The sequence below is a fragment of the Lygodium microphyllum genome, chromosome 16 (assembly GCF_053477565.2).
Source record: "Lygodium microphyllum isolate KBCC chromosome 16, Lygodium_microphyllum_v1.1.10, whole genome shotgun sequence".
In the NCBI taxonomy this organism is placed as follows: Eukaryota; Viridiplantae; Streptophyta; class Polypodiopsida; order Schizaeales; family Lygodiaceae; genus Lygodium; species Lygodium microphyllum.
In genome coordinates, this window is record NC_141150.1 from 132,050,428 (window position 1) to 132,060,921 (window position 10,494).

At 44.0% G+C, this 10,494-nt stretch overlaps 1 protein-coding gene across 1 annotated transcript; it reads right to left on the reverse strand.

Annotated features, from left to right (window-relative positions):
* Positions 1–5,557: 5,557 nt before the first annotated feature.
* LOC148023445 (uncharacterized) lies at positions 5,558–9,098 on the reverse strand. The gene has a single exon (XM_087696418.1). The coding sequence runs from the start codon at positions 8,040–8,042 to the stop codon at positions 6,369–6,371; it is 1,674 nt and encodes a 557-aa protein (XP_087552544.1). The 5' UTR covers positions 8,043–9,098; the 3' UTR covers positions 5,558–6,368.
* Between the last annotated feature and the right edge of the window lie 1,396 nt (positions 9,099–10,494).

The window sequence follows — 10,494 nt, forward strand, 5'->3', positions numbered from 1 at the left end:
TGTCAAAAGCCCAACTACATTGATGGTTAGTGTTGTACAAACAGCTAGGCAATTAACAAGTAACAAAATTTCACTACTGACCATAACTCTAACACACCACTAGGTAGACATGCTAATCCCCCTTGGCATTCCACAAGAGGCTTTGTTTCCACACCACGCCGCACTCTACCTTAAGCACACCAAGGGGTAGACATGCAAATCCCCCTTAGCATTCAAGAAGGGGTTCCATTTCCATAGCTCACTCCACTCTACCTTCACGTTTGTGACACCCACAACTTCACAACAAAGACCTTCTAAAAATGTGGCTCATAGACAACCCCCTCAGCCATAGCTATTTAGAACTCCCGAAGGCTTGACTAATTGATCTATTGGACCTTCCTTGGACTTTGGCCCTCAAGCCCATCATGTGTCCTTGGTCCATCAAGAGACACACTTGAGACCTCTCTCTCTCTCTCTCTCTCTCTCTCTCTCTCTCTCTCTCTCTCTCTCATAGCCACTGCAAGACAAAAGTCTGATGGTGGTGGCTCTATACTTAGACTAGAAACCTATTAACATAATATTAGTGAGTTTGGGAATCTTCCAATTCCCATTTTTTGAATACTAAAAAGGTGGCACCCGGATAACATGCCCATAAGTTTCTCAAAACCATATGATGTGACCTATCATTGGAAAGCGCTTGAAAAATGGAATCTATTGAGCTATGGAGCACTTGATTTGGAATTATAATGTTCAAGTTATAAAAAATCCAAAGATTTGACCACGTGTCCCAAACTTACGGGAAATTCCCATATTCCCCAATATGGTGTTTATTAGGGTTCTTAGGCTAGTTATATCATTCATAGGATCCTAAGCCAGCCATAGCTTTTGAAACTCCTATATGCAAGCTATCAAGTATGCTTCTAGTACAAGTTAACACCAAAAGCATCTCCATATCAAAGACTAGAGTACAAGTTATCAAGTATTCTTCTAGTATTTACACGCTCGGCTTGGAATTCAATCTAACATTTCATGGATGTACTGGTTCTAGTTAGGTTGGAGATATGATCCTCCCCTTTCACATCGACATGATGGGTAGACGAGCCCCTAGCTCCTCTTCCACTTTCAACACCAACAAAATTGGGAGAGGGGGTGCTTATCTCATCTACATTCAAGTGTTGGTTTGCCTTCTATTGTCTTTGACATCAACATTCCTTTCTCTTTTGTACCTCCATTACCCACGCATAATCATTGAAAAAGGCATCCTGCACTTGAACAAGCAAACAACTCCCTTAAGGCCACACTACTCAAGTCAGAACCTATTACACCCATTGCATTTTTAGCATTTCCTTTGCATAGCATTTGTTTTGGGCATTGGGTGCCTTGCTGGTTGAAGACAAATTCAGATGCCTTCCAATGAAAATCCTTGCACACATAAGCATGCTGACCTTTAACTTCTTTGAAAGAAACATGTGTGCATCAACAATTCGACCCTTTGATCTAGTATAACTATCTCAATTGAGCACCACTACTTCACCACCACCATCAAAGAGAGGGGTCATGCACCTTGGTTCCCTTATGTAGAACTTAAGAGCCATAATATAGACCTTTAAATTTTGCTTACACAAGTTGAGGAAAAAAGGGCATATAACTAACACCTTTGAAATCCTAGTAGAATCTAAGGCAATCCTTTTACAAAACCCTTTGTCCAATGCCTTGGTCTCTTTGGAGTGGGACTTTTGAATGACAAAATAATTGAAAAACTAAGACAAGTGCCAAGCTTGTCAATCACTCTTGGGTTCCCATTTTTGGGCTTGAAAGGGAATTTTAAGCTACCAAAGACAAAGCCTAAGTTTATACCATAAATACTTGCTGATTTCATCAACGCTTGTACATCCCCAAAACGTAAATTTGAGATCATTAATGAAAGTCTTCTATAAATAAGATACATGATGCATGGCCATTCCATGATCAATTCCAATTTATGATATATATTTGACATTCTTCATCATTAGCTTTCTACTGTCATCTGCCTTCAACCTATCCTAAAGTGCCTATGCCAATCTTGTGCATATGGAATCCCAAAACGTAAATTTGAGATAATTAATGAAAGTCTTTTATAAATAAGATACCTAGTGCATGGCCATTCCATGATCAATCCCAATTTATGATATATATTTGCCATTCTTCATCATTAGCTTTCTACTGCCATCATCCTTGCCGTCCATCACTACCTGCCTTCAACCTATCCTAAAGTGCTTATGCCAATCTTGTGCTTATGGAAACTACATCTTAGGGTAGCACTGTTATCTCCTTTGCTGGTGTCATCACTCCGACTGCCATGTCAACTTTGTTGCATTTGGCCTGGCACTACTCCACGATAGCTCCAATGGACTTGGCTATGTGTTTGCTGCCCTAACAATCAACACCTGCTTCTGCCCATGGAGTTTGGCTAGTAGCTTTCCTTCAAGAAACATCCAAGTATAACAAACCCCTGATGTTCTTAATAAGCATCCACATCAAGAAAACAAAAACTATCATACCTTGAAACATGAGAATCTTTAAAAATGTCTCCCTCGACTAGTGTCCTATTAAGGGAGAACTCGTCTACTAAGAAGGCTAAAGTAAACCAAACCCTAGTTTAGCATTCTTGTGAGCCTATGTATTGTGTGCACATGATAGTGTCCAAAGAAAATGCCTTAAAGCTGCTCTAAAAATCTTCCTCAACATGTTTTTTGTACTCTCTCAAATATAGCAAGAATGTTGTTGGATCTCTTGCTAAGGGATATGAAGGAGTATTGATAAGCTTCTAGGAAGGGCACCACGGCCCATTCCAACCCTAGAGCTTAGTGTGACTCTATGCTTGTATATTCTTTCATTGTTTTCATTAAGTTGTATTCTCTTTGATCAAGAAAGGCTTTCAAGTTACCAAAAACTTGCTTATTCGTCTCATCAATCTCATCATAGTCTAGGCCTCATCTCTTGCACACTTGGGAAATGGTAAACCTCATCATCAACTTCATCATCTAGACCTCAATCATTGTACATGTATCGAACCCCCATCCACATTTGTCTACATACAAAAAAATCTGCATTCCAAAAAATTGGGTTTTCTCTTACACGCATTCGAAAACTCTACACAGCAAAAAGCACATGCACAAGCAAGAAAATGTGGTATAGAAAACAATGATTACAAGCTGAGAACTTTGATGAGAAAGAGATCCAAGGTGAGTTTGGATTTATAGGTCACAACCCCAACCAACACATTGGACAACCCACTCTCTAGCTAATTTGTCGCCATTGTTGCCACCATTTCCCTCTTCTTCCTCATGGTAGACTACCATTGGTTCCCCCATGTCATGCTCATCACATATATTTCCCCTGCCCAGTGCTTAATAGACTCATGGTGCTTAGTGTGTGCACATCTTCCTAGTTTATAGATTAGCATTTGTGCATAAGGAGCTCATTGAACATGGTCGCCTTCTCTCCTTCCTCTTGTTACACTGCCATTGGTTCTGCCACATCATGCTGATCCCACCTACCCCTACTGCCCAATACCCTACAAACTCATCATGATGCTGCTTGTATGCACATGTTCCCAGTTTATAGATGAGCATTTGTGCACAAAGGGTCATTGCACATGGTTCATCCTTCGAGTCACATGTGTTAATATACTCTTCATCTCTACCTATATACCCCATTGCTGAATAGAGCAGTTTTTTAGAATTTAAGATAACTAATTCTTACTCTTCATGCACCTTTTGAGTACCGCAAGTGTACTCTTGTGCACACTCACTAGCTGAATTATTCCTAGTGTTGCCTTCTTTGCCCCTTAGCCTGCCTCCTCATTCTCTCCATGTTAGACTATCATTAATTACTCCATGTCATGCTTTGTCACACCTCCCCCTACTTCCCACTGCCTTGCAAACTCACAGTGCTTAGTGCATGCCCATCTGTCCAATTCTAGATGAGCATTTCTGCACAAGAAGCTCATTGCACATGATCACCTTCACTTCTTCCACATGTTAAATTGCCATTGGTTCTGCCATGTCATGCTGATCCCACCTAACCCCAGTTGTCATATTCTGGTTCTCTACTTCTAAAGCAATGATGTGATAAATCTCATCTCAAAAGCATGCCATAGCATATCAGGAAGTGTACATAACAAAGTAGTAGTACATCCACTGAGTATCTTGTAAAGCATCAATGAGGATTAGCATTAGGCATAAGCTTTTCATTGATAAATGTTTGTTGCCTTATTACTTCAGCACTGAAGCAACAATGAAATCTGAGCTATTTCAAATTCAAATCAGTCCCAAAAGCATAATCATACCATCTAGGTACCAAAGTAGCATCCTCAAAGCATCAATTATGGAATTTACTGTTTCCTGTCCAAACCAGAACTGTTCTATTTTATGTAAAACAAAGAATAAAAAACTACACAAAATCAACTCTGTGAGTAGCCAGATCTGTAGCTCTTGTTACACTCTTCGCTTCTAGCTATAGAACGCTTAAATCCGGTACCATATGTAAAAGTTATGGTCAACATACATCTTGTAAGCAATATTAAAGCTCTTCGTAGCACATATTGCTGAAAATTCATTGATGGGATCCCAATGGAACAAACATGCAGAAATTGCAAAAACCAATTCTCTGCATGTAGTTATCCAAGAACTAACAGATAGTGTTTTGGCAAATAATGCAGCTACAATTCTACAATTCATGGATAGGAGCCCAGTGCAACAAAGCTGATTTGTGATTTGAGACTTGCAAAGAACAATTTTCTGCAAGTAAGTTTGTAGCTGTTCAGCCACTGACAGATAGTGTTCAAATTTGCTGTGTTGAAACCAAGGAGAGAGTTGCCATTCAGCCCATCCCTGTCACATTTTACTGGCATTCCTGCAATTTCAGCTATCCTACATTTGTGGACAGTAAAGTTCCCTTCAGCTGCCCAATTAGCAACCCAGTGAGCTGGTCACCTCAAGTCTGCTGCATGATCATTTCAACCCATGTTTCAACAGACACAGCCCAAATCAAGTTCACTCTGTTTCCTTCTTTTGTATTACTCCCACATCGTCCTTTCTATTACTTGTGCTAACACTTGGCTGGTGCTGTCCTTTATAATGCCTACTTTGTTGCAAGTGCTTGCGCTGTCCAAATGACTGTTTTTGAGTCCTCGTTTCTCTCATTTACGCTTTTGATTGCGTGTTGCTGTCCGTCACAATGCCTATTGCTGCAAGTGCACCTGGTGGCTCACTTTGGAGTCTGTATGCCTATATTGCTGCAAAGCAGGTGACTCACTTTGGTGGACTGGTGTGCATTTTGGTGCTGTCCGTCACAATGCCTATTGCTGCAAGTGCACCTGGTGGCTCACTTTGGAGTGTGTATGCCTAAATTGCACCTGGTGACTCGCTTTGGTGGGTCAGTCAGTGGGTGCTTCCTTTTTTTCGTTTTTTCTTCCTTCTCTCTCCTTTTTTTTCCCGGGGGCAGTTTTTTCTTTTCTTTTCAGGAGAGGGGGGGGGGGGGGGGGGGGCGGGGGGGGGGGGTGGGTCATCTGTAAAAAACGTTTTCCTCTCTCTCCTCATCCTAACTCTGCTATCAGCTTCTGCCAGCTTTATGCATCTTCCAATTCTAAGCACACTCTCGGTCTTTTTAACATCCTCCCCTATCTCAGCACAGAAATCTCTTCTATTATATTTTGCCAACTCTACTCACATCTTCATCTTCTTCTAAACAACTGAGCCAGAGATCACATTTTGATCCTTTCCACCAAGGAACATCGTCTTATTTATCCTAACCATGACACAAAACTGTAGCCCAATGCATGTCATGATGTTTGCATCAGTTAGATTTTGATGCTGCAGCGGACACATGCAGTTCCAGTTACAGATTTTCTGCAAGACTATCTATTGACAGTTGAATAAGAAACTATTATGATATGACATATAGGCAAATTTAGAAAACATCCAAACTGTCGAAAACAATGTTTGAATGTTAAACACCATAATTCGGTAGTTTACAGGTTATCATGATATTCTGCTTGAAGAATGTATACTACGACTATATGGCATGCCGAGAGCCAACTGTATACTCACTTTTCAGTCTAGTCTCTATACATATGTGCGTCCATGTAAAACGGCTATCCATGTATCTGTACGTGTGAAACGGCGAGAGCAGCTGTAAATATGCATGATCTCAAAATTCGGGAGTGAGGGCACAGGAGTTCTAGTAGTCCACCACAAACAAGGGCGCCAATAAGATTGGGTCGACAAAGGATACAGGAGAATGAGTGATCACAAAGAAACAGAGAGCTTAAGCCTACGATATACAAGACCGGCAATCTGTTCCAGTGATAAACATTGGGTGAAAAAAAGGAACCAAGGGTCTTAGCTTCAAAATTGTGCGACGTACTCGGCGAGCTTTCCAATCCTAGCAGCCAGACGTGGAGGGACCACCGTCGGCCGTCTCTTCTGATCCGGCAGGGAGAGATCCACATCGAACGCCTCTGCTACATCTCTGGTGCTCCACCCTGCTCTTCTAAGTGAATCAGAGAGGAGATTCACATAAAGCACTAGCCCCTCCAGGATGGTCTGCGGATCCATGGACAAAGGCTCGACCAATGATGGCGAAGTAACATTGAACATATCCGCTACATCAGTCTCTTTCCAACCTCCATTCCTTAGGATCATAGCCATCTCATCAAGATACCTCTCCAGCCAATATGGAGTAGCTGCTCTTGAGGCCCAATCCTCCTGCTTCTGGAGTGCCTTTTCAATGTCCATATCCACAGCTTGAGGAAAAGAGAAACTCTGATCAGAGAAAGTGAACCCGTTCATGTTCTGCTTCAAGCTGTGATCGGAAGGAGTATGACTGTTCACGTGTTTCTTTTCTGCAAGGTCACTCCAGAACTCTATCCTTCTTGCCATCTTTAATAGAGTTGAGCCTTTAGAAGATGGAGATCTGTCGTTAGCATGGTGCTCATTGGACAAATCAATGCTATGGTCAAGTCGCCTGAGAGCTTTGCGCTTTGACTCTGGCCCTTCAAAGCTTCTTCGTGGCATTGATTCAAGTACGGTCCTTTTTGCCATGGCATCCAAGTTTCTCCCCCATCCCTCCAAATCCCTCGCTATGTCCTCGCACTTCCATGCGACATGCTGTACTGCCTCACTCCCAGGCTGTACTACCTCCTCACTTCCAAAAGTAGAATCAATTCTCCTAATTGGTAACTTCTGAAACCTTAAGCTCTGTGCCTTCTCCATCACTCCCGCTAAAACGGCCTCATCCCCTTCCGCACTACCTGGATTAGGCACAAGTATCCCCTGCTTTTGCACTTCCGTTAGCTTTTCAATCTTTCTACTATGCCCCGTTTCATGTCCCGTGGACCTGAGATCCCCCACCCTGCCAGTCGATGCTATATCCAAGCTATAGAAATCAAAAGGCAAAGAGAAATCAGGCGAAGTAAAATTTTGTTGATCGAAGAAGCTTGCGAGGTCGTAAGCAGAGCAGAAGACATCCTTTTCAGAGACGAAGAAGATCGGGTTTCCGGCAAGGTGGGGAGAAGCGGGGATGTAGCAGTGGCGATAGACAGGAATGAGTACAGGAGCTTTCCGGAGGGCAGACCGGGCAATGCTGACGGCTAGGTCGGTATCAGAGGGCCGGGGTCCCCAATGCTTGCACCAGAGCTGGCCTTTGGAGACGGCGTAGCAGAGGCCGGCGATGGGAAGGCTGAGAGCTAGGCGCAGCTGCTTAAGGCCACCCGAGCGCCAGTCGGGGAAGCCGGCGCCGACGGGTAGGCCCGCTTGCAGAACAGCCTTCAAATCGGGAGGGAAGGAGAAGGTCAGGGGCGCCTCGATCCTGGCAAACTCTTCATCCGAGAGGCCCGCGGCCACCTGAACTTGGCATTTGTGCAGGCGATCGATCGCTGAGCGCGCTAGCGGGGCGAAAGAGAAGCATCCTTTTCGAGGACTGGTTGCGGGCAGTGGTCCCTTGCTCGCCCGTGCGGAGAGGCGCTTCAGGCCTGCCACGTGCGCGTGCTGGCCATTGGGCCGGCGATCCACATCCACCATTGTCGCTCCTCCCGATGCCACTCCAGTGGGAAACGGAAGATGCTGGAGACTATGGTGAGCGGAACATTCATCCAGGCGCAACGGTGGCGGCAGCTCATCTATCGGACAGCTTGACTTGAAACGGCGAAGCCAAACGCTCTGATGATCGTGCAGAAAAACGCTTTGATCTCCCAGCAAGAGCAATAACAGCTGGCTGACAAATAATTGAGCTGCCAATAAACTTCTGAAATGATGTGAGCTGCTAAATTAGAGGCTGTATTCTTGGGAGCACGTATCGGAGAATGAAGGGAAAAGACAAGCTGGCGATTCTGCGGGAGTTTTGGCTCAGCCACCTGATAGATGAGATGTTACAAGGTGAAAGGTGACAGAGAAGTGAAAGGTAACAGCAAAGCGGAAGAGAAACGATGGAGGAAAGGCAGAGTGAGGGGGTGGACCTTCCCGTCGATCGCAAGTGCATGTAGGAGAAAGACTGATCTACAAAGCACAAACTAAAGACGTAGTTGGAAAACCTGAAGCTCTGTTTGGCGCTGCTCTTGTATGTGCGATGGCTACGGATGATTCTCAATTTCCGAAGATTGATCTCAGCTTCTGAAGAACTGTAACGGAGCTGGAGCGTTCAATGGAACCGCAAAGACGAAAGCGGGAGAAGGCAATTCTCGGTGGACTGAACAATGAAGAAGATGGAGGAACTTAAAGCTTGTCATTAAGTGCGATAAGGCGGTTGATGGAGAGGCGCGGAGGTTTCTGAAGTCGGCCATTAATTGAGAGAAATGAACCGGAGAAGAGAAACCGTTAGTAGGGATGGAGAAGGAGGAAAAGGAGCAGACGAAGAAGAAGAAGAAGAAGAAGAAGAAGACGCCGATGGCAGCCGTGGTGGTTGAGGTTCACGTGGAGAGTGGAGATGACGGTCCGTCCGCCATGGCTAGCGGAGGAGGAAGGGGCTTATTATTGTGAAAAGAGAGAGACAGGAGAGACGGCGTTATCTTTCTTCGGGACGAGAGGAAGTAGGAACTTGGAAGAAAGAAGTGAAACGTTGACGTTGATCATCGTTGTTCGGGGCCGTCTTGACATTCAAAAAAATTCCATTAATCTAATGATAATAATAACACGCCTCATATCCCTAAATTTAAGGGCGCGTTCAGCGGTGCCGACCCCGAGCCCCCGAGGCACCCGAAATTTGGGTGACGCCTTGGCGGGCCCCACGGAACTGGGCGGCTCCACCAAAAACAAAGGTTTCGCCCCCCACATCCTCTCCTTCTTCTCCAATGGCGGCCCACCTTCCACTAGCTCCCTCAATCACATGTGCACTTCTCCCTCTCATCAACCGCCCCTGCTTGCTTGCGTGTCCCCCACTAGCGCCATGTCACGTTTATTAGCCCACTCTGCTGACGTGTCACGAGGCTTTGCCGCCCTCGCGTTACGCCCGCCCGCGCGACGCGTCATATCACCTATGTTTTGATAGTGTGCCTTCATAGAAATTAAATAATCTATATATATTCATACATGTTTCGGCCCCAACAGATTGTTTTAAATCTGAATTAAAGAACAACTTAGCTTACAAACGACCTGTTCCCACCACGATAATGGCTCCCGACCAATTCGAGCACCCGTTGGGAATCCATAAAACCTTGTTCGGATGTGTGCGATGATTTACAATATGTTATGTGCATTTTTTAATCCATTGAAATATATGTTGGAGAAGGAAACAAACAATTGATAAATTTATAAATAGGTTTTTGTTAGCAAGTTGGATGCAAATCTTCTTGGACCATGTCTTCTCCCATGGCCCAAACTAGTTTCAAGTTTTGGGTGCGAGTAAGAACCCCATCCAAACCTAGAACTCAAGCCACGAGGTCACATCGCAGTTGCGAATCTGGCCCTAGTAGGAACATGTCCAAAATAGCACCCCTAATTTTTAGAGGGAAAAGTTTGAGAAATCAACAACATTGCTAAAATAAATACTACATAATTAGCATAACTTTGCTCCTCTAAGGGCCTAACATGGAGAACGTGAAGTGTTCCTTGTATGCTTCAAGCATAAGGAATCCAAGACCACTTTATCATGTGAAGCTACCCCACAAAACAACCTTACACGGAAACGAAGTTGTCGTGCTATTCCCTCACATCTTTTCCCATGTAAAATCTCTCTCTCTCTCTCTCTCTCTCTCTCTCTCTCTCTCTCTCTCTCTCTCTCTCTCTCTCTCTCTCTCTCTCTCTCTCTCTCTCTCTCTCTCTCATATATCAATTAACACATTACCTCTCTTTGATCTTCTCATAATAGATCATATCAATTCATTTCGCTATGTCACCTCACTTTGATCTTCTCCTAAGGTACTAGTAAGTCATTGTTTTTTCTTGTCAATCATCTTCATGGATACACATAAAACCTCTTTGTATGACATCATATCTCACTCTAATCTTCTCATAAGATGTATGTTATCTCTAATTGTTC

Excerpts from the sequence above, each read along its gene's own strand:
- LOC148023445 (XM_087696418.1), bottom strand. The coding sequence starts at position 8,042 with ATGGTGGATGTGGATCGCCGGCCCAATGGCCAGCACGCGCACGTGGCA.